Source organism: Oncorhynchus nerka, linkage group LG22, assembly GCF_034236695.1.
Source record: "Oncorhynchus nerka isolate Pitt River linkage group LG22, Oner_Uvic_2.0, whole genome shotgun sequence".
In the NCBI taxonomy this organism is placed as follows: Eukaryota; Metazoa; Chordata; class Actinopteri; order Salmoniformes; family Salmonidae; genus Oncorhynchus; species Oncorhynchus nerka.
In genome coordinates this window covers 41,715,066-41,743,003 of record NC_088417.1, presented here as the reverse complement: position 1 = coordinate 41,743,003, position 27,938 = coordinate 41,715,066, and the positions used below count along the sequence as shown (strand labels likewise).

The window sequence follows — 27,938 nt, the reverse complement described above, 5'->3', positions numbered from 1 at the left end:
GCAGGACTCCAGCACTAACCAACAACAGCAGTAGTAGAGCAGCCATCTTCCTCCCAATGTGTGCGGAGCAGCCTGACTGAGGTTATTGTTCTGTGTGAAGACCACCCACTCCACTTCAGGGAAGAACTCTAACTCAGACAAACAAAAGGGAAAGAGCCTCGAATGTGTTTTTGGAGAGGGATTGAGCAATCAAGGATAATGTGCAGGCCTGGTCATGCGCTGTTTTTGACCTAGTTACAAGAAGGAAGTTGGTTTCAACATGAGAATCTGGAAGTTTCAATTTCTATATTTCAACATAACAAATAGTTTTGTATTAGCAACAGCATACATGAAGTGAACATGTATATGCATCGTAAAAGGTATTTTCTGTATGATCCTGTAACTTTTAACTGTACTCATCTTGTTATGAATAATATGTGTTGGTTGAATTGTTAAAGAACACTACAGCAGTGATGTTTAATCGAAATTGGTCTTTATTTATTGGTCATCAATATTTTAACTATTTAAACTACCGGTCAAAAGTTAAATTTTTTAATTAATTTTTTTATATTTTTTACTAAACTATGAAATAACATATGGAATCATGTAGTAACCAAAAAAGTGTTAGATCAAAATACATTTCTGCAGCAATACACCATTCCATCTGTTTTGGGCTTAGTGGGACTATCATTTGTTTTTCAACAGGACAATGACCCAACACACTTCCAGGCTGTGTAAGCGCTATTTGACCAAGAAGGAGAGTGATGCATCAGATGACCTGGCCTCCACAATCCCCCGACCTCAACCAAATTGAGATAGTTTGGGATGAGTCGGAGCAGAGTGAATGGAAAAGCAGCCAACAAGTGCTCAGCATGTGGGAACCCCTTCAAGACTGTTGGAAAAGCATTCCAGGTATAGCTGGTTGAGAGAATGCCAAGAGTGTGTAAAGCTGTCATCAAGGCAAAGGGTGGCTATTTGACAAATCTTTTGATTTGTTTAACACTTTTGGTTAGTATATGATTCCACGTGTTACTTCATAGTTTTTATGTCTTCAATATTATTCTACAATGTAGAAAATAGTGAAAATAAAGATAACTTGAAAAACACTTGAATGAGTAGGTGTTCTAAAACTTTTGACCGGTAGTGTATGTACACTAAACATAAGCAATGAACACCCAGAATGCTTTGTGTTTCTTTTAAAATGGAACTGCATTATAGCAATGTTTCCTTGGGCACTGACAATCATGTACAGAACACATTCCCTCCATCCATACCGTTTTCCATTAAAAAAAAACAACAACTTATTTTGCACACCACCATTTTGTCCATGGTCATCAATTACTGCAACATCTTTCAAAACATCTGCACAACACCCTTCAAACACTCAAAACACATAGTGCCACATTGCAATACATGCGAGGGATCAGGACCTGTATTCATGAAGAGTGAGTAGGAGTGCTAGGATCAGATCCCCTCTGTTCATATCTTATTCAGTAGGATCTAAAATGGAAATCTGATCCCATCATCACTCCTACTCTGAGACGTGTTGTGAATGCAGGCCTTGATCTATGGGCATTCTAAAAGTGAAAACAAATTGAACTTGAGTGACATACTGGAAAAAATATATATGACGGCTATGACGGATTCAGGTGATAAATGACACAATCACATATCGTATACATTCACGTGCAGCTGTAGATCAATTCAGGCACAAATAAAGGACTTCGAATGCGTTTACACCGGCAGCCGGATTCTGATATTTTTTCCACTTATTGGTCTTTTGACCAATCAGATCAGCTCTTTTGCCAATAGTTGAACAAAAGATCAGAGTTGGGCTGCCTGTAGCCATAGACCGTGGGAATATGGAGCCAAGTATAGCTTAGTTGAGGTGCACAGAAAGAGACATTTTTGAACTTTTACTGTTGAAAGGCAATATCCTAAGTATAAATACAGTAAAGTACACACACTAAAGGATTTTTAAAAAAAAGGTTAAGGAGTTGGTCTGAAGGGGATTAGTGAGGTCTTCGGCCTCCCCCTTGCTTGAGAAACAATAAAGAGGCAAGAAAGAACAAAATACAGACATGAGGTCCAGTCTTCACAATCAATGACTGCATTTCAGGTAAAAAAAAAAGTATATTCATAGGTCTAACTCCAGACATCTGTATATATTAGAAACAACATCTTTAAAAAGGCTTCAAGCCATTCCCCTGGCATCAATCTTAGTAAACCCAGAACTTAAGACGTGCGTAATTGGTCAGATGTTCAATTAAGATCTGGGTCCATAAGTGTTAAGAGAAGAGATAGAACGAGGATCAGAACCGAAAACAAAAGAACTCTACCCTTTCTCTTTGCAAGTTACAGGCAAGTATATGAGCCAAAAGTCCCTGCTCCATCCGAAATATGCTAACGCCTTGCAAAAATCAGGATTTGTCCAAATAACCAGTGACAAAAAACCCAAGCACTGGAACTAATGCTGCAGATCTCACACATCCAGTTCTATCATGACAGATCTACAGTACGATTTATGTTTACGTAGTCTTTCCACAAGAGATTACCCTGGCATGGGTGACACTAAAGAGGTTGCCTACACAGAAATTTTGTCGACAGTATCATTTAGGAATTTTAGACAACGCATTTGCTTCTATCTAAAAACTTTGGATAATTTTTATAATAATCACTAATACTACTTGAAATCAAAAAAAAAAAAATTAAAATGAAATGTTGTGAGAGAATGGTCTTGACCCGCTGAACCACTTTGCCCACCTCGGAAACATCATAAACCTGGTGGCAAGTAACAGGTGTGATAACACCCACATTTGATAGTTCTGACCAAACTTGAAACGTTTTAAATGGCCAAGATTTGGTAAGAAATAAAACCACTCACACACAGGAAAAGACAAATAGATTAGTGCCCCCCCAAAAAAATACTGACTAGCTTTATGCTGGTAGGTAGACCACTTTAACATACACAGTGAGAATGCAAAAGGTGAAGGTGTGCCCAATAGATGCATGTCGATAACTTTCAGAAAGGAATTCAGCAGTATATACTTTAGATGAGCTGTTTAGTTTCACATATTTGGTCCTTATTAGAACAATACTACAAGAAGTTTACTGTACTTGGCGAAAGTATCACAATGTTTAGTGTATATAGACAGTACTTCAGAAAGGTCTTGAGATTGTGTAGCACTTGAGAGATGTGATCCCATTTCAGCTTTTATGGAGGAAATGCTAACGAAAAAGAAATGATTGGGGAGTTATTTCACATTCAGTACAGTACTTTAAAATAATTTGGTACTACAATGTGTACTTTGGTTACATTTCGTCTCCCTCTGCTGGTAAACTTTAGCCACCACAATGGCAGCATAAACACTAGAGGAGGATGATGAATGGATGAAAGGAAATAAACTACACAATAACATAGATAGGCACATTTCATTTCATCACGACTTCACAAGACTGCTGAGCAGTGTTGTAATGACTATTGGTAAAACCACCGGGCTAACACTACCTTAATATCAGTCTGAGGTTGGAGCAGTTTGTGTCCCCTTTGCAATCGTTTGGAAACATAAAATCACACGCCTTCCTTTTTAGCTAATGGAATTGCCGGGAGAGAAAAATCTAAGGCATCTTACATTTTTTTTTACAAAAATACACAGCATAGTGTTTGATAGACACTAAGTAAAATATAAAACATTCAATATTATGCCTTAAAAAGTGCAGAGGGCTTAGAGGTGCTCTTGAAGGAACAGCTGTTAAAAACAAAAGCAACATAATTAGGTTTCTCTGTCCAGTCATCATGTCCTTCATAAGGCGCTTAGTGAGCTAAAAGAGCTAAACATACAAAGTGAAAGCACAATATGTTAAATATATTGACTCAAGGAATGTATCCCATATATAATCCTCCGCACATTCAATGTGAATCAGCACAACCTGTTAGGGTTGAAAAATGAATCATTGTGTACTAAACTACCTACCATACACAGTCACTGGAATAAACCTTGAAAATACACATCTATAAACACACAACTGGATTTGAACCCCTGAACCCCCCCCCCAAAAAGGCAAATATGTTGAAATATTTTAAAACATGGATGATTAACAAAATAAATATGCTGAACCGATTGGACCTTTCAGTCTGTATTCATACCTAATGCCACAAAGTGCTCTCTGAAGGGTTACGACCCCTAACCCCTTCAGAGGACAGGAAGTTCCCCCTTATGTGTCCCCATTTCCAGCTGTGTGTCATCATGAGAACGACTGAACGTTGAATCTACTTATGTCACCCAATTGAACTCTGTCCCAGTGAATGAGATGAGTTATGAGTGATCTTAAACCCCTCCATGACAGAGCTGGGTCTCAGAAGACCAAAGCCTGCATGCGACATCTTTACCCTTTGGTCAGGTGTGGTTAAAGCAATGGAAACCAGTACCAACAGTGCTCAATGATGGTCAGAGGATCTGTCAATTATATATATATATATATATATATATATATATATATAGGGTCTTTGCTGGTGGATCCTTTGGGCAGGCATTTCATTGGCTGGTTGATTGATTGGCAGAATGGTGTGGACACAGAGAAGAATACAGTGGTTGGTAGGTATATTATGGTGTGGGTCACACAGGCATGTGCATCTCTGAGTATTCATCATGGACCTCTCGCTCGTCAAAGACGGGCTCTGCGTCATCAGCATCCAGCTATGAGAGAGGAGAGCAGACTGTTAGAGCAAGGCAGTAGCTGTACTGTTAACCCCACCTCTGACGAGTACCTTAAACAACACTCACGGCGCCGCCCCCTCCCACCAGAAATGCCACTTATCCTACTGCCACGGACTTTGCTGATAAATACTTTGTTGAGGGAAAACGTACTTGATAGGATTGTGATATGTTGTCATCTCACCTAGCTATCTTAAGATGAATGCACTCATAGTAAAGTGCTCTGTATAAGAATGTCCGCTAAATTACTCAAATGTAACTACGATTGATTGTTTTAAAATGGGTAGATAGATATGTCTTTCGTCAATCAAATTTCATGTGTACTGCGCTTTTTACAGGGTACTTTTTCACAAAGTACATTACGTCAACCCAGTGCTAAAAACCACTGAAGAAGAACAAGCAGAGCAGACAGTCATGAAGGATAAGTTGTTTTTTTTACAACTAAATCAACATTTTTGATGCAAATGGCATATTAGACACCTTTTTTGATGAACATACCCCCAAACAACGAATCACTTCCTCATCCTTACTGTGCAGTATACGTGAGCTCTGAAAAAAACATGAGCAAAGGCTCCAAAAAACCCCCAAATACGTTATTTTAGAAACAGAAAACTTCCCGGTATAGTGATGCAGGTCTTGTACACGTGTCATTCCGAACATTAGTCAGAACTCTTTACTCCATTTTGTTGCGACTCGAACAATACCTGTACAATGGACGGAGAGGTGACTGCTAAAATAAAGGAAACACTTGAGTAAATGGGGGATACAAAATATATTAAAAGCCTGTGCTTCCACACAGGAAGTTCCAGACACTTGTTGAATCTATACCAAAGCGCATTGAAGTTGTTCTGGCAGCTAGTGGTGGCCCAACACCCTACTAAAACACTATGTTGGTGTTCCCTTAATTTAGGCAGTTACCTGTAGCAGCAGGCTATGTCGAGAATCGAACAGCTGGATAAGCGAAACGTCTTGAGGTGCACAAAAAGGGAATATAACGTTGCGGATCAAGTTAGGAATGACAATTTCATGTGCACATCTAAAGACCTGCATCACTATACTAAGAGCGTTGGCGTATCTAAAAGGACGTATTTGGCTGTTTATGGAGCCTTTGTCCATGTTTTTTCAGGAACCCCATATAGGTGTTTGGTGAAATCACAAAAAAGGTGTCTGGACCTTTCTATAACATGCCATTTACATCAAAAATAGAGATTTGGTTGTAAAAAAAACTACTTCTCCTTTAAGAGTAAACTCCATAAGTACCTCTCCTGAAACATCCTCGGGGGAGAGAAAGGGGATACATATCAAACGGCACCATACTCCCTGCACTACGTTTGACCAGGGCTCATAGGGTGAATCCTAGTGAAAGGGCCAACTTACACACTGCATCTCACGGGTGGTGAAGATGCGCGACAACAGGAACATCTTGACGGGGACGGTGAGGATGAGGACGAAAGGGAAAGCCAGAGAGGCCACGGTTGACATGACGGCCCACAGCGCCGCCAGACACACCAGCTGGATCAGTGTGTACAGGTGCATCCGCAGCGTTTTCACCTTGGGGACACAGTTACTATCAGTTAAGAAAGTGGATTACCGTAATACACTCGAAAGGGGACAATGAAAATCATGAGTATGTAATTCCTAATATTGAGTTGCACACCCTTGTGCCCTCAGAACAGCCTCAATTCGTTGGGGCATGGACTCTAAAAGGTATCGAAAGCATTCCGAAGGGATGCTGGCCCATGTTGACTCCGATGCTTCCCACAGTTGAGTAAAGTTGGCTGGATGTCCTTTGCATGGTGGACCATTCTTGATACACACGGGAAACTGTTGAGCATGAAAAACCCAGTAGAGCTGCAGTTCTTGACACACTCAAACCTGTGCGCCTGGCACCTACTACCATACCCCGTTCAAAGGCACTTAAATATTTTGTCTTGCCCATTCACCCTCAATCGATGTCTCAAGGCTTAAAAATCCTTCTTTAACCTGTCTCGTCCCCTCATAGCTTTCACCTGGTCAGTCTGTCATAGAAAGAGCAGGTGTTCCTAATGTTTGTATACTCAGTATATGTATACAAACTCTGGTACCCACTTGAGGAAAATAGCCTTTATGAGTTTATATAGTGCAGGGATGGGCACCTGGCGGTGGCCCCCCTTTTGTAAGCCCATGGATCAATTTCCGAAAAAATGTATTATAATAATCTTACGTCAGTCACTTAGGCAGTCATTTAGCCCATATCAGCTATTTTTGTATTGGTAAGTTAGTCTAGCCAGCTCTCTAAACTTGTAGTAATCATAGTTTATTTACCAAATCGGGCATTTGCTCAGGGGCCTTAACCTCCAGGGGGACCCCATTGATTTTGTAATTGACTCACAATCAGATATCATATTAACATGGCTTAAATCAGGGCAAAATGTGTAGAATTGCAGGAAATAAGCTTAAAAATGTCAAATATCTCTCTACCCTATGGCAAAATGTGTAGAATTACATGAACTGAACTCTGAAATGTATTTGTCCCCCCCCCTCTGCTTTTAAGGGGAAGGGGGGGTAGCTAAAAACGTTTGCTCGCAAGGTGGTGGGCCCCCCAAAAACATTCCGTCTAGGGCTAGCTCTGACAGCATGTGTGGGTATGGATGTGGGTATGCAGACCTACAAGCCACCGCGTCTCATGATAAATTCAGATTTTTTTTGTGGCTCCCACCCCCATCAAAGTTTCCCATCCCTGATATAGTGGATTATACAGGAAAGGCTCTATTTGATAGCCCTGTCCCATATTTGTTTGTGATGTTTTGACAACTCCTACTGTCATTTTTGACCATAGGAGTTTTCATTAGAGCACAAACTGATCTGGGACCAAGCTATCTATTCCACGGATTAGGGAACCAGAGCTACTGCTCTGTTTACTCTCTGTGACTCTGAGCTGTGGTCACCTTGCGGACGTAGGTGTGGTCGGGGTGGTACTTGGGGGGCATCAGCAGTAACATTAGGCGCTCGGTGAACTGGATTCCATTGAGTGACATCACGCCCATGTAGAGGAAGATGCCAAACAGCACAGCAATGGGGATCTGACGCAGCAGGTCTCCGATCACTATGGAAAGGCCTGGAAGACGAGGGAGGAAGAGTTAAGAGATATTACTGCAAACATGACTGCGTCTCAATACTCTAATAGTTTCCTCTTCTAGTAGTCGGAGGTGAAATAACTACACAGGTGAAAGCAAAGTCACCATAAGCAAAGTCACATATTTCCCTTATATGTTTTGTTTTTTATCCTGTGTCTTCAGATCACTGCAGAAGAAGGGAAGGAGTCAAGTGGAGGAAACTACGGTAACCTTTTGAGAAGCACCAAACATCTTCCAGTCTAGTCTATTCGACATCTATCCAAAAGACACTCACCTACTAAGATAGCCACCAGCAACCCTGTAACCCGCTGCTCCTTGACCTCCTGGATGCGGGGCTTGTCGCCAGGGGCGACCGCCTTACTCATGACGGTGAGGGCGTTGGCGTGCGTTACGGAGCGCACAGTGGCAGCGGCCATCCAAGGCAGGCCGAACAGGGCAGAGGTGCCGCCCAGCACTACGATCACCAGCAGGTCCAGGTGGAAGCCAGAACCCTTCACCAGCATCCGCTCCTTTTTACTCACTATCAGACTGAGTTAGGGAGGAAGACAGGTAGTAAGAGAGGAATGGAAGAAAGAAAGGCAGATGAGAAGTTGAGAATGAGTAAATCAACTTGCCAGGATAAAAACACACACGGTACGTAATGTAATGTCTTCCATGATTTCCAGTATTTCCCGCAGTTCGTATCCATTCACACAATTCATTTTGCTACTAAGGGGGAGCTCATGATGGAACACAGGGGTGCTGGGTACTGTAGTGTGACAGTGTGTCTCACGTGGTGATCTGTGTCTCCATGAAGATGAGGATGAAGACCAGCAGGGCGGGCAGCACACTGCCAAACATCATCCAGATGGGGAACGGGGTGTACATGCCTAGGGGGTTGATCACCCAGCCACGCTTCTCAGGACTGGTCACAGAGAAGCCACTGGGCACGCTCAGTTTCTACACAAGGTCAGGGGTCAGGGAAGTGATGTGTTTTAGAGGGTGATGACATAACATGCACTAATATGTCTTCAAAGTAACTAGTTCTTTATAATTTCTCAGTAAGACAGTAGTTAAGCTTATTAATCTAGACAATACAATGAACAAACTAATAAAGGGCTTTGGAATTATTTTCATTGCAGTACTACTCACCTGTGTGTAAGTGTCACGTATACTGTAGTCCACTAGGACCATGATGAGGATGGCTATGGGGACCCCGAAATCTCCAATAATCCTTCGGAGCTGAACAACACAAAATAGTTAGGTGTAGGCAATGCATAACACACAGCCCATGATGCGACACTGGGGAGTGAAGTTCTGTGATTCTACAATAAACTAGGTTCTAAATAATTAAAGGGATACTTCGGGAGTCTGGCAATGAGGCTAGTTAGCATTGGTTCGCGAAACTACCACAAATACCTTCATACTGGACACAGAGACATAAAAATGTTATCCACGAGTTCATCTGACTCTGGTGAAGTAGATAAAGGGCCTCATTGCCAAAATCCCAAATTATCCCTTTAAAATTTGTATTGAATTGAAATACACCCTGATAACCCTATTGTGCTTAGAGTGAGGATGAAATGAGCCCCTTCACCTCATAAAGTGTACCAGTGTCTTACCTTGCCAGGGAAGAAGGCACTGTTTTTGAACTTGCGCAGGTAGAATGCAATGAAGAAGGTTCCAGACATGAGTACAAGGGAGAGCAGTGCTGTGTTGGGTTCCCCTAGGACCTTCACCGACACCACCGAAATAGTGCTGTTGCCAAGCAATAGCTCCAGGGTGCTATTCTCCATCGTTGCATTCTCCGCCGTGCTGTTGTCAAGGTAACAGCGCTGCAGTGGGTGCTCCATGAAAATCTGCCCGACAACACAGGAAAAAAAAGGGTTCACATTAAAGCACTGCTTCACACACACACACACACACACACACACACACACACACACACACACACACAACTGAGATCACTTCAACACGGCTTCAGAGAGATTAAAATTGACATACCTGTAAGGTCCCAGCAAACAGATTAATCCAGACACAAATAATCCCTTGAAAGTCTTGTGTTCGACAGAGGTCTAAAAATAGTAACATTCCTGAAATCATAAGCCCAGATAAAAGTCTGTCCCTTTCACTTTGTTCTCGGATCAGGGCCACTCAACCACAAAAGATTGTCTTAAGAGTGTACCTGTTAGGAAAACATACTCGTTTTGACCCCATGTTTTGAGAACAGTCCAATCTAAAGTCAGTTCCATTTATTATCAGTAGTCAGATTGGATCCCCTCTCTACAACGTAAAGGGCTTTTAGCACTTACAAGGGCACTAAATCATTTCTATCAATTTCAATACTATAGTTAACGGAGTGTCAAGTGTACAGTACCTTGCCTATCTTGGAGAAGGTCTCGAAGATGAAGATGAGCGAGATGAGGAAGGAGAAGATCTCCTGGGTGAAGCGTGAGACAAAGCGGACCAGGAAGCTACCTTCCAAGGCCACTGTCGTCACCACGATGACGATGAGCCAGAAGCCAATCCACACCCGGCCCGTCAGGTACTCTATCCCGTTCCCCTTACAGAACTATGGACACACACACAGAGAGAATGGTAAGGAAGCAATTAATACAGAACTGAGTATCGAGTTCTGACACTGATGGAAGAGTGGCCACGCATACAGGTCAACATCAACAGCAGGAAAATACAAAAGGGAGTCTTATGTAGGGCTGGGCGGTATACCGTATTTTACTATGCCGGTATTGATGCATGGACTGGTTTGGGGTTTTCTTTACCTTCTATAACGGTATTTGAATGTTTGGTTTGTTAAACGTGATACGCGGTGTGTAACGTCCAATTCTATAGTTTACTTTACTCTTTTAGTTTATCCCTCTCCACTCTCTCCATGCTGCTTTCCACACAGACCTAGTCCCATCCCGTCACTCAAGGAGCGCATTTGTTGTTGCTTGACCACGAGACACTTTTGTTCAGTCTGCATGGTCAATGCAGCACATGCAACAATGTTGATGACAACGATGCTGTTTCCACTTTGATCTTAATATAAATCCACAAGCTTCTATAATTACAACATTAGTTTGTGTTTCTTACGTCTGCAAATAGTTAGTCTGTATTTTCTTAGCAAGTTAAGCTAAATCGTGTTAGCCACTAATGCTAATCGATAGTTAGCTGGATAGCTGAGTCAGCAAAAGTACTGAGTCAACACAAACGTAGCTAGCTAATACAGCCTGATACCAGTATTGGTGGAGGCTTAAATCAGCATGTTGTTTGTGCAACAGTATCTTCTAAATCAAAGCGGAATAGGCAAAGTGTCATGCCCTGAGTATTCTTTGTTTTCTTTATATATTTTGGTTAGGTCAGGGTGTGACATGGGTGATGTATGCGTTTTTGTACTGTCTAGGGGTTTTATAGGTTTATGGGGTTGTTTACCATCTAGGTGTTTATGTATGTCTATGGTTGCCTAGATTGGTTCTCAATTAGAGGCAGCTGTTTATCGTTGTCTCTGATTGGGAACCATATTTAGACAGCCATCTTCTTTGGGTATTTCGTGGGTTATTGTCCATGTTAGGTTGCATGTTAGCACTCAGTTTCAATAGCGGTCACGTTCGTCTGGTTAGTTAGTTTGTTTTAGTGTACTTCGTGTTTTTTTCGTCAATCATCAAATCAATGCATTCACACCACGCTGCGCTTTGGTCTCCTCTTTATGACGATCGTGACAGAATAACCCACCAACAATGGACCAAGCAGCGTGGTAACAGCCAGCAGCAGCAAAGAACGCAGGACTCATGGACTTTGGAGGGGATTCCACACAGGGAGTGTAGGAGACCTGCGCCAACTTCCTGTGCTTACTGGAGAGAGAGAGAGGAACCGGGCAGGCACCGTGTTATGCGGTGGAGCGCACAGTCTCCCCAGTGCGTGTGCATATCTCGGTGCAGTACATTCAGCCAGCCAGGAGCCGCCAGAGCCGTCAGCCAGCCTGGAGCCGCCAGAGCAGTCAGCCAGCCAGGAGCCGCCAGAGCCGTCAGCCAGCCAGGACCCGCCAGAGCCGTCAGCCAGCCAGGACCCGCCAGAGCCACCACCGCGGCCAGATGCCCACCCAGACCCTCCCCTATAGGTTTAGGTTTTGCGTCCGGAGTCCGCACCTTAGGGGGGGGGGGGGGGTACTGTCACTCTGACCATTATTTGAGTTGTTTGTTTCTATGTTTTGTTTGGTCAGGGTGTGATATGAGTGGGCATTCTATGTTGCATGTCTAGTTAGTCTGTTTCTATGTGTTTTGGCCTGATATGGTTCTCAATCAGTGGTAGGTGTTTGTCGTCGTCTCTGATTGGGAACCATATTTAGGTAGCCTGTTTTGTATTGTGATTGGTGGGTTATTGTCTATGTTATGTTGCATGTTAGCACTCAGTTTCTATAGCGGTCACGTTCGTCTTGTTATTTTGTTTGTTTGTTTAGTGTACTTCGTGTTTTTCCGTCTTTTCATTAAAATATGTATTCACATCATGCTGCGCTTTGGTCTCCTCACATGAATATGTTGGATATATGAATACATTTTAAAACATGAATAAAGATTTAATGTAGCCAAAGATTATAGGGTCCCTTAGGAAACACGGTACATGCTACCCTGTCACAATAACTCATTCATGGAATTTTCATGTATTCAAAGTGCCCACTATTATTTATATTCTAACTACAGAATTATAATAAACATTCTAGTTCCATGATTCCAAAAGTTCACCCAAGTGTTTTGATCTAAATCGCAATTGCATTATTTGGTTAAAAATAAGGCCTAGTATTTTTGTCCATGTCGTAAATGATCTCAAATGAGTGTAGGAAATGCAGGAAATTATTTTAGGTTGAAGTTGAATTGAACAGTACAAAACAATCAGAATGGAGAAAGACCCATTGAAATACAGTAATTTAGAATATATGTGTTGCCACCCTAGGGTCACGCACTACTCATAAAGCAATATATATATATATGAGATGTGAGATTACATTATTGACTACCGCGTAAGAGTAGGGCTGGGCGATATGGCCAAAATATATCAATATATCTATCTATCTATATATTGATATATTTTGGCCATATCGCCCAGCCCTACTCTTACGCGGTAGTCAATAATGTAATCTCACATCTCAGTTTGAGGTAACTTACAGAGTAGAAGGCCTCTTCAAAGACGAGCAGGGGTCCGGAGAAGCCCACCACCAGGAGCGGTTGGGCCCCCAGGAGGCAGAAAAGAACACCCTGCACAGCTGTGGCCACGATCAGCTCAGACACACCGATCAGACCCTCAGTCTTCTCACCTACCACAAGGCACACAGTCAAGAACCCACACAGGCAACATTCAGAGAATGACCTAAGAACGTTTTTTTTAAAAAAGCCATTAAAAAGCCAAAAATTCCATTCTCAGTACATATTCAATATAGCTCCAATGCCTACTTTAAACACATGCTAAGTGTCTGGTTGTGTGTTGATAGGGGTATATGGGTAGTTGTGGTTATTTTTTGCCTCCTGTTCATTGTTTCCGTCACTTTCTTAACTTACACAGGGATATTTCTGTAAATGTACCAGAATTTGCTAGCTGGCTGCATTTAACCCCTGGGACTCACCCAGGAGGCCTCCGAAGGTTATGGCTGGGGAGAGGGCAGCGAAGTAGATGAAGATGATGGCTGCAGCGCACTGGGCGTTCAGCGCGTCCTTGAAGTCACTCACGTACTTTGGGTAGCGGCGCTTCACGTCTCGGATTAAGCCTCCGAAGGGGCGTCCAGTACGCTGCAGGGGGTCGTCTCCCGGCTTCCCGGGCGAGAGGAGGGCCTCTGGAATACATAAACATAGACCGATTTCAAATACTGGACTAGAAAAGTGACGTTTCTTTGGAATCTTTTTTGCATTAAAAAAAGAGGAAACTTTCAAAATATTATCATCCGGCTCCATGTAACGGTCTGAGAAGCTAGGAAAGTTAGGACATCATTTTTCTGTGAACAAAATTGCGGGATTCCCCCACCTTTTTCCTTCTGGCTCTTGGGCTCCTTGGCCAGCAGGGCTCCTTGCTCCTCCCGCTTGCGAAGCATCTCCTTCTGGAAGCGTGCCACGGAGCGTAGCAGCTCCTCACCGCCCATCTCGGAGGGGGGCAGAACGATGCTGCAGTCCAGGAAGCCGTTGATGGCGTTGAGCAGGTCCTGGCGGTCGTCCGCCAGGTAGGCCGACTCATGGAAGTGCTGCGCGGGAGAACAGGAAAAACACTGGAGTTATACTCATTGTCCTACAGTATGTGAGCCTTCATAGAACAAAACAGGTTCACTCTGTGTTTGGATTTTCTTTTTTGCATTCAGAGTTGTGTGTGGAATTAAATACTATGGTCATAACCATAATATGTAGTAACAAAAACATATAGGGATGGTTTCCAGGACACAGATTAAGCCTAGTCCTGGACTAAAAAGCATTTTCAATGCAGATTCTCATTGAAAGTGATTTTCACTCCAGGACTGGGCTTAATCTGTGGCCAGGAAACTCGGCCCACAGATGTTCTACTAAACCTCAATCAATTGACTCTTGCTCTCCTCTCGCCTTCACAGTACAGCGCACTGACCTTGTCAGACATGAGTGTGGAGATGGAGCGTCCGATTTGGTGGTAGTCCATGTTGGTGCTGGGGGGACCCAGCAGGACAAAGATGAACCTGACTGGCACTGGGACCTCCAGGACAGAGTCTAGCTCCTCCGCCTCCTGCAGCCGCACAAAGGCCATGGTGGGCTGCTCCAGGAAGTCAACGCTGCCTGGAGGAGAGGAAGGGGGGACAGAGGGTTATAGGGCATGCTGTTACACTGCACAGAGTGGGAATACTTGATATTAGACTACTGTTTCAGATGTTATTTGTCCCTGGCCGTGACCCCACTCACGAGTGTGTATCAGGGAGATTTGGGACATGCAACCCCCCCCAAAGAAAATAGAAAATAAATTAATAATGTGTCAAATAGGACAAATATAAGTACCCGAAGAAGAAGAGGTAGTAGTGGTAGTAGGTTATTTGAAAAAGGTAACAGGAGATGCTTTCTGGTACTTCTGGTTCTTAGATGAGTTAAAAAAAGACCACTCACCCACAAGGACAACAGTGGCCTCAGCATTCTCTGGAATCTTCTCCAGCAGCTTGAGCTCATGCTTGGACTTCGACCTGTGTATGCCGATATTTGGAGTAGACTCCTTCTGCTGCAATACCAATCAGGACAGATTTAACCCAGGCCATGGTAACTCAATGGGACAGACTTCCCCCTCCACAAAAAATTATCCAATGAAGATACTTTTTACATGATAGTTCAATATCCCTGTGTACACAATTTGCACACACACACACGCACACACACGCACGCACACGCACGCACGCACACGCACGCACACACACTCTCTCTCTTTAGCAGTAGAATAATCTGCCTAATACATTCCTCACTACTTATACACAGCACTGTTGAATACTTGTTTCTGATTGGCTAGAAGGGCATTTTAAAATGGGCATTAAAACCAAATAACGGGACAGTTGGAAAAGCTATCGGGACACCTTGTAAACATGATGAAATATGCACCGAAAGATGCAGACCACACTTGTTACAAATTACAGAAAGTTAAACCGACAACCACACAAACAGAAATGGGATACATTGTAAACGCAGGTCCAATGAGGAAAAACTTAGCTAGCTAGTATTGATTTGTTTTTACAGACATTATGGATGTATCCAAATGAATATCAATAGAAAACAGCTTAAACAAATGCTGTTATTCTGGTTTCAGAGGTTGTGACTCTGTTAGCCGTAGCTAGTTGGGTAGCTAGCAAGCAAGGGACAAGAACGTTTCCAGCGTGTATGGCAACTGAACATATAGAACGAACAACTGGGTTGTGTCCATAAATATCAACCAAAAGACTGGGGTGCTTCTCTAGCAACCAAAAGAGTAGAATTATTATTATTATTATTTTTACTGGTAAATGTGCGCTTTATTGTTGTTGTTTTTTGCAACTGTGGTATACACGGGATACATGCCTCAGTTCTGTATATTACCTTGGAAAAATAAACGTCAGCATTTACTCCTTACATAAAATCACCACTATACTGTAGCTACCTGCAGGTCGTTCTTCTCCATGTCGATACGTGTCTCCTGCTCCCCTGTGCTGGCCGAGCCCATGAGGGGGTCTGTAACGGAGGGCTCTGGATGGTGGATGTGGTTGGAGCTGTGTTGCTGGGGCAGCAGGTTGCCCAGGCTGGCCGCCGAGATGTTCCTGGGGAAGGGGTTGTGGCTGTGCTCCTTCTCATCGCTTGGGTGACTGCAGGGCGAGGGAGGTAAAGGCACACAGAGGTTGAGCAGGAGATGCATATGTCGCACCTTGCCCTCTCGCACGCTATCAAGCAAGCAGGCGGCGGGACCAGGCAGAGACATCGCAAGGTTAACATTGTGTAAATTGACATGCTGAACTAATAACGCTATTTCATCTGAGATCAAAATGGTAGACAAACTCCAGTTTTTATTATACTTTTCCTGTTGAAAATCAATATCCAGAGTTTAAAGTGTCCACACACTTAATTTAAGTATTCCGTACTTCCATACTTAGGTTACTAGATACTCAATAAGTATTTTCTACTGAGCTGTCCTGGTTGGTGTTTAGGTGTAGTGGTGGTGGTGTACCTGTGTTTGAGCAGCAGGGCTCGGAGCACATTTGCGCGGTCCTCAGCCTTGATCTGGTCTGAGATGATCATCTGCTCTACCACCTGGTGGGCAATGCCAGGCAAGGTCTTCTGGTCCAGGTCCAACAACACCGCCCCTGGTGGCAGAGGACACACATGATACTGAGGTCACAGCAGGGTGGGCACACACAGACACACACTGAGTGTTCAAAACATTAAGAACAGCTTCCTATTGAGTTGCACCCCCCCATTTTGTCCTCAGAACACCCTCAATTCATCGGGATATGGACTCTACAAGGTCTTGTAATATTCCACAAGTATGCTGGCCCATGCTGACATGGATTTCCTTTGGGTGGTGGACCATTCTTGATACACACACAGGAAACTGTTGAGCATGAAAGACCCAGCAGCGTTGCAGTTCTTGACACAAACCGGTACACCTAGCACCTACTACCATACGCTGTTCAAAGGCACTTAAATACTTTGTCTCGCCCCAAGAAATACACTGCCTTTACAAAACATTACAGATTGGCCAGGTAAATCCAGGTGAAAGCTATGATCCCTTATTGATGTCACTTAAAATCAACTTCAATCAGTGTAGACGAAGGGGAGGAGACGGATTAAAGAAGGATTTTTAAGCCTGAAGACAATTGAGATATGGACTGAGCATGTGTGCCATTCAGAGGTGAATGGGAAAGACAAAATATTTAAGTGCCTTTGAACGGGGTATGGTAGTAGGTGCCAAGCGCACCGGTTTGAGTGTCAAGAATTGCAGCGCTGCTGTGTTTTTTATGCTCAACAGTTTCCTGTATCAAGAATAGTCCAGCACCCAAAGGACATCCAGCCATCTTGGCACAGTTGTGGCAAGCATTGGAGTCAACATACATGTATACATACATAGTACCAGTCAAAAGTTTGGAAAATACCTACTCATTGAAGGGTTTTTCCTTATTTTTACTATGTTCTATATAGTAGAATAATAGTGAAGACATCAAAACTATGAAATAACATGTGGAATCGCATAGTAACCAAAAAAAAGACAGACAAATCAAAATATATTTTATATTTAAGATTCTTCAAAGTAGCCACCCTTTGCCTTGATGACAGCTTTGCACACTCTTGGCATTCTCTCAACCAGCTTCATGAGGAAGTCACCTGGAATGTATTTCAATCAAAGGGTGTGCCTTGCTAATTTGTGGAATTGTCTTTCCTTCTTAATACATTTGAGCCAATGAGTTGTGTTGTGACAAGGTATAGTTGGCATACATAAGATAGCCCTATTTGGTAAAAGACCAAATCCTTATTATGGCAAGAACAGCTCAAATAAGCAAACAGAAATGACAGACCATCATTACTTTAAGACATGAAGGCCAGGCAATGCGGAATATGTCAAGAACTTTGAAAGTTTCTTCAAGTGCGGTTGCAAAAACCATCGAGCACTGAGTTGAAACTGGCTCTTATGAGGACCGCCACAGGAAAGGAAGACCCAGCGTTACCTCTGCTGCAGAGGATAAGTTCATTAGTTACCAGCCTCAGAAATTGCAGCCCAATTAAATGCTTCAGAGTCCAAGTAACAGACACATCTCAACATCAACTGTTCAAAAGAGACAGCATGCATCAGGCCTTCATGGTCGAATTGCTGCAAAGAAACCACTACTAGACTTGCTTGGGCCAAGAAGCACGAGCAATGGACATTAGAATGGTGGAAATTTGTCCTTTGGTCTGGAGTCCAAATTTGAGATTTTTGGTTCCAACTGCCGAGTAGGTAAACAGATAATCTCCTCATGTGTGGTTCCCAACGTGAGCATGGAGGTGGTGGTGTGGGGTGCTTTGCTGGTGACACGGTCAGTGATTTATTTAGTATTCAAGGCACACTTAACCAGCATGGCTACCACAGCATTCTGCAGCAATACGAGATCACATCTGGCTTGCACTTAGTGGGGCTATCATTTGTTTTTCAACAGGACAATGACCCAACACACCTCCAGGCTGTGTATGGGCTATTTGACCAAAGAGGAGAGTGACGAGTGCTGCATCAGATGACCTGGCCTCCACAATCACCTAACCTCAACACAATTGAGATGGTTTGGGATGAGTTGGACCGCAGATTGAAGGAAAAGCAGCCAACAAGTGCTCAGCATATGTGGGAACTCCTTCAAGACTGTTTGGAAAGCATTCCAGGTGAAGCTGGTTGAGAGAATGTCAAGAGTGTGCAAATCTGTCAAAGCAAAGCAAAGGGTGGCTGCTTTGAAGAATCTAAAATGTTGGTTACTACACGATTCCATATGTGTTATTTCATAGTTTTGATGTCTTCACTAATATTCTATAATATAGAAAATAGTAAAACAAAGAAAAACCTTTGAATGAGTAGGTGTGTCCAAACTTTTGACTGGTACTGTATATATTTAGGGGTGGCGGCAACGATTCATATAGGGGAAACACTGCACACAGTCTTCTCTCTCTAAACTCTCTCCTACCGTGGGAGATGGTCTTGCGGAGCTCCAACAGGCTGCGGAAGGAGAGCGAGGCCACGTGGGGTTTGCCCCAGCGGTCCGTCTCCTCCTCCACGTCCTCCTCAAACTTGATCCAACGGGCCGTCTCCCGCCACTGCATCTCCTGGTTCTTATCCATGATAAGCTCGTTCAGCTCCACAAACACCTGAGGGGGACACAGGCTGAATTTAAAGGGATAGTGTACCCAAATAACATTGGTTTCTTCAACCCTCTTAAATCACTCTATGGATAAGATAAGAGAGCAATCCATGCTTTATTTAAAAAAACATTTTTATCTGGCCGGTGGCCACTTTCTCCAACGGCTAGCTTTTTAAAAATCATGTTTGTCCAAAAACCAATGCAAGTCAATATTTTTCAGTGTATGCCCATGGACATCCAGGAGTCTGAATCGTAAATGTTCAAACCAGTATCTCCTTCCAACCAAGTTACCATTGAGCCAATCGGATTAGATTCAGTGAGGATCTGAATAACTGATCTTTCAGGGGAAATTGTTTTCAGTATGCTTAATGTGGCTGTATCTGCGTCGGATTGAATTCTTCTACAAATATTGCTTTAGAATTAACGCTAGCTCTTCTCAGGCTCATGCTGTTTCTTTAAAGACAGTCAAAAAATGATTCTGAGGATCAGAAAACACATCCAGAGAACTATATGTAATTGTATTCTAGTTTCACTTTCCAAAGTGTGAAGTGTGAAAGTAGTTCGCACTGGTCCTTGAACCTATTGACTTCTGAAAACCATGCAAGGTGCATCAGACCTGCATTCAAATGTTACTTGAAACAATTTAAAATACATGATCATCTGTGCTTGATTGAGCTTGCCTGGCTTAATGGACCAATAGAAAAGTCCCAAAACTGCAAACCCATCCATCTGACATCAAACGCTCAAATTATTTGAAAGATTTTAAATAGTACTTGTTCCCAAGTCTGCGCTGCATGTTGACGTCAAAACAGAAACACACTCACCAGTGTTACTCGGTTATATTAAGAACAACTATGCAATTCAATTATCCACAATGCCAATACACTTCTCAAATATAGGCAGTGGTAAATAGCCATAAGCAACAGGCGAATGCAACGTTTCAGTGAAAACCATTTTTCATGAGCTCAACAGATGCTCTGTTTAAATTCGTTTTTTTTCTCACACATCAAACTGTGATGAGTAAAAATACAGTATAAATACAGTAGATGCTATCATCAGTAGAAACACAGTATTACACCCTACAGCCTTATCACTTCCCAAAAGTCTGGTTAAAGAGAAACCAATCTAACTCCATACTCATGAGTTAGTGATACCCAACCAACCATTACCCGTTTCAGTACCAAGCCAACAACACAACTAATGATTATCGAGTAACCATACTGCACCTACTCTTATGTGAAGACGCGTTGCTACATGCACACACTGCTGGAACATGCAATTGGCCGACTGAGCCGCCTCACCTTGTGGGGCCGGGCCATTTGGCCGAAGTAGTCCAGTATGACCATGCCGTCTGGCCGGGAGGCAGAATGATAAGTTACAGAACCACTGGTGGTAACGACTGGAAGGAGCGAGAGGGTGGAGGTGGTGTGGGCTTAATACACTGACGACTAACACAGACCCGTGCACAGAGCAGGGGACCCTTACATCTCCCCCCACACACACACACTTTACCCTGAGAGGAAACTGTTGTTTACCTGGCTGCTGGGGACCTATGCGTGTGTGTTAATAGAACATGGCTCCCTCTCTCAGGGAGAACCCGGTGTCTCCTTACCTGAGCTCTTCTCTGCCCCTTTCTATTGGGTGTGTGAAAGGAAAGAACTCATTCATTTTTAATTGTGTCCTGCCCACTCTCCCATCCACAAAATATACTGTAGCGGATTTTCCAGTTGATGTTCCAATTTTAGTTTTATTTATTTAAATATGGACCAAGAAGCAATTAACCATATTTACATTCAAACCATCCTTGCCAAAAACATCAGCAAATCCATGAAAATCATCTGATGAATAAAACTCCATCATATCTGAAACAAGGGATGTGACAATGTGTCCCAACATCAGCAAAGGAGTGGATACTACAGGTTGCATTTTCCGTCGCTCACCTCATGTGGGGTCCGGTCCTTTTTTTGGCTGCGTGTGCAGGGCTCCTTGTGGTCCTTGCCGACATGCACCACTTGGCCTTTGGTGCTCTTTCTGACCAGGTGTCTCCGTACCCCAGGGACATCCTCAAAACGATGGCCTAAGGAGAGAGAGGAGAGGTGAGTGAAAAATCATAGCCAGAGATACAGAATGAGCAATAGTGAGAGAGGGTGTGGTGGTGATTGTGATCCCAAACACTAATAACAGTGGTCAACATTACATTATCAAGTATTACAACATTGTAGTGTTGCAGCTTTTTCCCAAGACAGTGGTCTGCCCAACACTGAGCTCTTGGCTCTGCAATGACCTCCACCATCCCGCTACTAGATCACATCTCAGAGACCCACAGTCACAGAACAGGACGTTGCTTTTGTTCACCTGGAAATGCTGTGGGGTTGGGTTTAGGCTTGAATATTTTCACGATATTTTACAAAATGTTCCACCCCAAGATTTTTCTTCTTCTTTTTCTCCCAGGTAACCCGGTATTTCCCGCCAAAACCACAAGTGTCATTCTAAACCATACACAACATATGAATGTCTGGATTTGATTCGTGTTTTGAGAGGCATGAAAATTCAAGCCTGATGCTGCCGGAGACCTACATTAAATAAATGTTATGAGCCCAATCCCCAAAAGGCCAAATTATTGTGCTGTTATCCAATACATAGGCTACCGTACATTACGCATGACAGAAAAACACAAAAGCCCATAGATGTATGCGGTCTTGGGTAAATAAATTAAACAAGCTCCACTAATCTTTGAGTGTGTACTGTAAACATGTACTGCATTATAATGTATCATATGGACTGGAATTGCTGGGTTAGATTTTTTTTTGTTCCTGACTACCTCATCTCTGTACCCCACACATACAATCATCTTCAAGGTCCCTCAGTCGAGCAGTGAATTTCAAACAGTCAACCACAAAGACCAGGGAGGTTTCCCAATGCCTCGCAAAAGGAGGGCACCTATTGGTACAAGTGCCTTCAGAAAGTATACACTCTTGACTGAAAAACCCAGTCCTTAACGATTACAAGCACACCCATAACATGATGCAGCCACCACTACACTTAAAAAAAAAATATGGAGAGCGGTACTCAGTAATGTGTTGTTCTGGATTTGCTCCAAACATAAGACTCAGGACAAAAAGTTTGTTTTATACACGAACAAAAGTGTAAGTAATAACTTCACAATGCTCAAAAGGCATATTCAAAGTCTAGTAAAACAGCAAAACAATCTCCAAATACGTGCACTTCTTCGCGAGACATTGGAGAACCTCCCTGGACTTTGTGGTTGAATCTGTGTTTGAATTTCACTGCTCGAATTCTGTGTGTGTTGTACAGTGGTGTAACACAAACACCTATTTAATTCATTTTCAATTCCACCACAATGTGGAATAAGTCCAGGGTTATGATATTACTTCGCAAAGGCACAGAATATACAGTTGCGGCCAAATATTTTGGCACACTTACACTTTTCTTAAAATGCATCACTTTTTGGGTGACTGGACCAAATTCACTTAGAAATGTGTAATAGATCGGTCATTCTCATTGAAAGAAAGTCAAAGAAGCGGTAGGATCTGTTGTATGTGCGCAATTTCTATACTTCCTGTTTTTTTTATTTTCAGTTTTGCACAACAGCTTCAAACAGTAGAAAAAACAATAATTTGAGTTATGGAAAAAATATTTCACAGCTGTTTAGATGGTATAACGATTCTATACTTGCTTGCTTTGTCACAAATTAAGCAAACTAATAGAATTTTAGCAACCAGGAAATGGTGAAGCAATTTCTGCATAGTCAATCTTTAAAGAATTCCCTATTTCGTTAAAAAAAAAGAAAAAGAAGTGTTCTCCATACCGTGCTATTGGATTGTCATCAACGCAGAAATACTCATTTTATTTTTGTAAACTTAAGTTTACAATATTATTTTGAAAATAAAGACACGGTTACACAGCCAAGTTAACTGCAGACAAACACTTCTTGGAGCCATCAATGAGCTTGCTACAACATTCTACTGGCAATTTGGCTCACTTTTCAGGAGCAAACTGCTCTAATACTTTAATGTTTGCCCTCCAACTGCTGTTTTCATCTCTTGCCATAGGTTATAAATGTGATTCAGATCTGGACTCTTCGGTGGCAACTCCAGAACAGTCCAGTGTTTCTTCTTGAACAATTTCAGGGTGCTTTGATGTGTGTTTGGGGTTGTCCTGATGGATGATCCACAACCTTCATTAGACAAACAGTTGTTGGACTGATGTACTCCAAAAACACAGAAACCTTTTATATTTTATCCAACTCATTTGTTGGCTGTTATATTGGCCAAAGGCGGTGTAACCAAGTACCTGCTCCGGTGTGCTAATAATTTTGTCCATGCCAGTTGTCTTTATTTGCTAAATAAAATGGTTAACTTAAGTTCACAAAAATAAAATGGGTTCTGCAATGGTCAAAACCCAATAAGGTGTGAATTTCAACTTATTTGTATTTTTTTATTTCACCTTTATTTAACCAGGTAGGCCAGTTGAAAACAAGTTCTCATTTACAACTGTGACCTAACCAAGATAAAGCAAAGCAGTGCGACAAAAACAACAGAGTTGCAAGTCAACAAACGTACAGTCAATAACTGTAAAGAACAGAAATAATAGAAAAATCTATGTACAGTGTGTGCAAATGTAGAAGAGTAGGGAGCTAGGCAATAAATAGGCCCTAGAGGCAAAAATAATTACAATTTAGCATGAATTGGAGTGATAGATGTGCAGATGATGTGCAAGTAGAGATTCTGGGGTGTAAAAGAGCAAGAGGGTAAGTAATTATATGGGGATGAGGTAGTCGGGTGTGCTATTTACAGATTGGCTGTGTACAGGTACAGGGTAAGCTGCTCTGACAGCTGATGCTTAAAGTTAGAGAGGGAGATATAAGACTCTAGCTTCAGAGATTTATGCAATTCATTCCAGTCATTGGCAGCAGAGCTTTAAGGAAAGGCGGCCAAAGGAAGTGTTGGCTTTGGGGATGACCAGTGCAATATACAGTGCCTTGCGAAAGTATTCGGCCCCCTTGAACTTTGCGACCTTTTGCCACATTTCAGGCTTCAAACATAAAGATATAAAACTGTATTTTTTTGTGAAGAATCAACAACAAGTGGGACACAATCATGAAGTGGAACGACATTTATTGGATATTTCAAACTTTTTTAACAAATCAAAAACTGAAAAATTGGGCGTGCAAAATTATTCAGCCCCCTTAAATTAATACTTTGTAGCGCCACCTTTTGCTGCGATTACAGCTGTAAGTCGTTTGGGGTATGTCTATCAGTTTTGCACATCGAGAGACTGAATTTTTTCCCCATTCCTCCTTGCAAAACAGCTCGAGCTCAGTGAGGTTGGATGGAGAGCATTTGTGAACAGCAGTTTTCAGTTCTTTCCACAGATTCTCGATTGGATTCAGGTCTGGACTTTGACTTGGCCATTCTAACACCTGGATATGTTTATTTTTGAACCATTCCATTGTAGATTTTGCTTTATGTTTTGGATCAATGTCTTGTTGGAAGACAATCTCCGTCCCAGTCTCAGGTCTTTTGCAGACTCCATCAGGTTTTCTTCCAGAATGGTCCTGTATTTGGCTCCATCCATCTTCCCATCAATTTTAACCATCTTCCCTGTCCCTGCTGAAGAAAAGCAGGCCCAAACCATGATGCTGCAACCACAATGTTTGACAGTGGGGATGGTGTGTTCAGGATGATGAGCTGTGTTGCTTTTACGCCAAACATAACGTTTTGCATTGTTGCCAAAAAGTTCAATTTTGGTTTCATCTGACCAGAGCACCTTCTTCCACATGTTTGGTGTGTCTCCCAGGTGGCTTGTGGCAAACTTTAAACAACACTTTTTATGGATATCTTTAAGAAATGGCTTTCTTCTTGCCACTCTTCCATAAAGGCCAGATTTGTGCAATATACGACTGATTGTTGTCCTATGGACAGAGTCTCCCACCTCAGCTGTAGATCTCTGCAGTTCATCCAGAGTGATCATGGGCCTCTTGGCTGCATCTCTGATCAGTCTTCTCCTTGTATGAGCTGAAAGTTTAGAGGGACGGCCAGGTCTTGGTAGATTTGCAGTGGTCTGATACTCCTTCCATTTCAATATTATCGCTTGCACAGTGCTCCTTGGGATGTTTAAAGCTTGGGAAATCTTTTTGTATCCAAATCCGGCTTTAAACTTCTTCACAACATTATCTCGGACCTGCCTGGTGTGTTCCTTGTTCTTCATGATGCTCTCTGCGCTTTTAACGGACCTCTGAGACTATCACAGTGCAGGTGCATTTATACGGAGACTTGATTACACACAGGTGGATTGTATTTATCATCATTAGTCATTTAGGTCAGCATTGGATCATTCAGAGATCCTTCTGGAGAGAGTTTGCTGCACTGAAAGTAAAGGGGCTGAATAATTTTGCACGCCCAATTTTTCAGTTTTTAATTTGTTAAAAAAGTTTGAAATATCCAATAAATGTCGTTCCACTTCATGATTGTGTCCCACTTGTTGTTGATTCTTCACAAAAAAATACAGTTTTATATCTTTATGTTTGAAGCCTGAAATGTGGCAAAAGGTCGCAAAGTTCAAGGGGGCCGAATACTTTCACAAGGCACTGTACCTGCTGGAGCGATATTCGAGTGATAGGCTGTTTTAAAACTCTGCAGTAGCAATTTTTAAATAGGATCTTAATAAAAAAAATGTGACCCCCGAAAGCCAGACGGAGATGTGTAAATTACATGCATATTCAGATAGTAGTCCTAATATTACTGTAGCATAGGCTATGCTACAGCAAATGTACCGGTCACAAGAAAAAAAAGTTACCTGCTGATGAGATGATACATGCATTGTGAACTGCACTCCATATGAGATGCGCTGTCTGTCCCCACCCTGAGTGTTGATGATTGATCATGCAGATAGCAGAGCAGAGGAAGCCGTAAAGACAGATTTGGACATTGCATATAATTTAACAGTTCTATTTCACTTCAAGCTGTTCATATAAATAATTTATTATAATTGACTGGTTTCTCAGTTATTTATCCCGGGAAACGGGAGTGGGTTTGGGCCGGAAACCTCAGTAACCTGGTTCCCGCTATTAAACCCTAGTTGGGTTACCAGGCTGGCCGCAAACCAAGGACAGTTTAGATAATAAGGCTGGATGAAAGTGAGCTGGTTGGATACATCTCAGAGGGAATGCGGCAACGGGTGTGGATGATCCTCTCAGAGGTAGGAACCAACCTTACCTTTGTCAGTGGGCTCCTTCCCCGTTTGAGAAACACCCTGGTCGTTGAGCACCTTCATCAATTCATCACCTAAAACTGAGGGTGTATAAAAATGACAGCATTTCTCCTGAAGAACAAGTTGTCCTGTACGTCCTTCGAAAACTCTGCGAGTGAAACTGGAGAGGAACGAAGTATCATCTTCTGTCATTTGAGCCTCTTGTTCATTATCTGGGTTTCACTGTAAGGTGTCGCTGTACCTTGTCAGACCTTGGGGCTATGTCTACTGGAACCGTTCGTCCGCCTTAGAGGCTTCATAATGTGCCGGACTCCAGTTGCGCGTGTGTGGTTGTCTGGGAAGTCCTGGAGTGAGACTTGGCCCAGGCAAGGCTGGCACTCTTGAAGGAGAGGCGCTTGGTGGTGGGCATAGTGCTGGCATGGGAATGAGGAACCGTGACCTCTCCAATCTCAAGCACAAGTCTTTGCGTGTCCAGGAATGGAGTTAGGGGAAAAAAGCATTCCTTGACCCCCACCTGACCTGGTTAGGGTAGAAAGTGTCCAAGCGCATTAACTAGCAGAGGTGCTAACAGGAGGGTTGAACAAAAGAGGAATGAGACAGTGATCTAATAATTCCGATCGTTGAGCAGCGGCCAGCCGCAGAGGCACTTTCCCAGGCTGCTTTGCAGTGCTGGGAAGCAGATAAAAGAGGATCCACCCGAGGAGACTCCTGATGCGGTCAGGGACCCTGACAAAGGCCACACCCTCTATGTCACGTAGCCCGATGTTGGCACTGGACCCACATCAAATCATCTCCATGCAATTCAGCTTCTCTCATGTTTTTCCCCCCAGACGACTTTAGCGCTTCCACATTGTTTTATTGGCACTTATGACTCAGGGGTTGTGAACCAGAGGGGCAGCTTTCTCAATTAGCCACCGGGTTGACTCGGGCCTGGATCCAGGGGCCTCAGCTTAGAGCGGGAACAGGCTAATTTAATTAGAGGACGTCGCTCCTATTTTGTCAGTGTCCGCCACACTCTCTGATAAGCTGCCGCTGTCCGCTGAGGGGTCGACCCCCTGACGTAAATCACCCCGGTTGCCACTGGAGCTAGGGACGTCACAGGACATTAATGTACCCCAGTGTGTTCCCTTCTTTCTCTCTGTTTAGGGCATTCTGACCTTCAGTGGAGCCATAGACTCTTCTCTTCACACAAGCACACACACAAACAGGCGCAAATACACAAAGAGCAAGATATTAAGCACTTTGAAGAAGTAAAATGTAAAAATACATCTTTAAAAGTTAATCTGGCACAGTAGTCTGAGTGAACACGAAGGTCAGGGAGAGTTTAGATTCTTAGGTCAGGGAGAGGTTAGTTCAGAGTACCGGGGTTCTAAATAAATCTCCTAAATGACAAAACAGCCCTTAAAAATGTACAAGTACAAGAACTTTAAATATAACATGCTGTCTAAATAAAGAGAGAACCCGCATGTCGTCTTGGCTCTGAATTAAATTATACAAACAACTGCGGAATTACAGTAAGCACTAAAACATTGCTTCAGTGAGAACAAAAGCTGAACATGAAGTGACCGAGGTTGGCAATATTCCTCAAGACTC

At 42.8% G+C, this 27,938-nt stretch overlaps 1 protein-coding gene across 5 annotated transcripts in view; it reads right to left on the bottom strand.

Annotated features, from left to right (window-relative positions):
- Window positions 1–450: 450 nt before the first annotated feature.
- LOC115105186 (anion exchange protein 2-like) overlaps window positions 451–27,938 on the bottom strand; it is a 112,601-nt gene continuing 85,113 nt past the window's right edge. For 4 of the 5 annotated variants that reach the window (XM_029626891.2, XM_065007158.1, XM_029626892.2 and 1 more), the window contains 17 exons: window positions 21,053–21,189; window positions 18,939–19,119; window positions 16,463–16,598; window positions 15,902–16,103; window positions 14,890–14,998; window positions 14,384–14,568; window positions 13,799–14,012; window positions 13,404–13,610; window positions 12,949–13,097; window positions 10,167–10,361; window positions 9,412–9,648; window positions 8,942–9,031; window positions 8,583–8,749; window positions 8,085–8,338; window positions 7,622–7,791; window positions 6,072–6,245; window positions 451–4,676 (listed from right to left, as the gene is read on the bottom strand). In XM_029626891.2, coding sequence (XP_029482751.1) covers window positions 4,596–4,676; window positions 6,072–6,245; window positions 7,622–7,791; window positions 8,085–8,338; window positions 8,583–8,749; window positions 8,942–9,031; window positions 9,412–9,648; window positions 10,167–10,361; window positions 12,949–13,097; window positions 13,404–13,610; window positions 13,799–14,012; window positions 14,384–14,568; window positions 14,890–14,998; window positions 15,902–16,103; window positions 16,463–16,598; window positions 18,939–19,119; window positions 21,053–21,189 — 2,888 coding nt within the window. In that variant the 3' untranslated portion in view covers window positions 451–4,595. Of the gene's footprint in view, window positions 4,677–6,071; window positions 6,246–7,621; window positions 7,792–8,084; window positions 8,339–8,582; window positions 8,750–8,941; window positions 9,032–9,411; window positions 9,649–10,166; window positions 10,362–12,948; window positions 13,098–13,403; window positions 13,611–13,798; window positions 14,013–14,383; window positions 14,569–14,889; window positions 14,999–15,901; window positions 16,104–16,462; window positions 16,599–18,938; window positions 19,120–21,052; window positions 21,190–25,931; window positions 27,931–27,938 lie in introns of those variants that run through there. The other variant, XM_065007160.1, reaches the window with a different exon arrangement.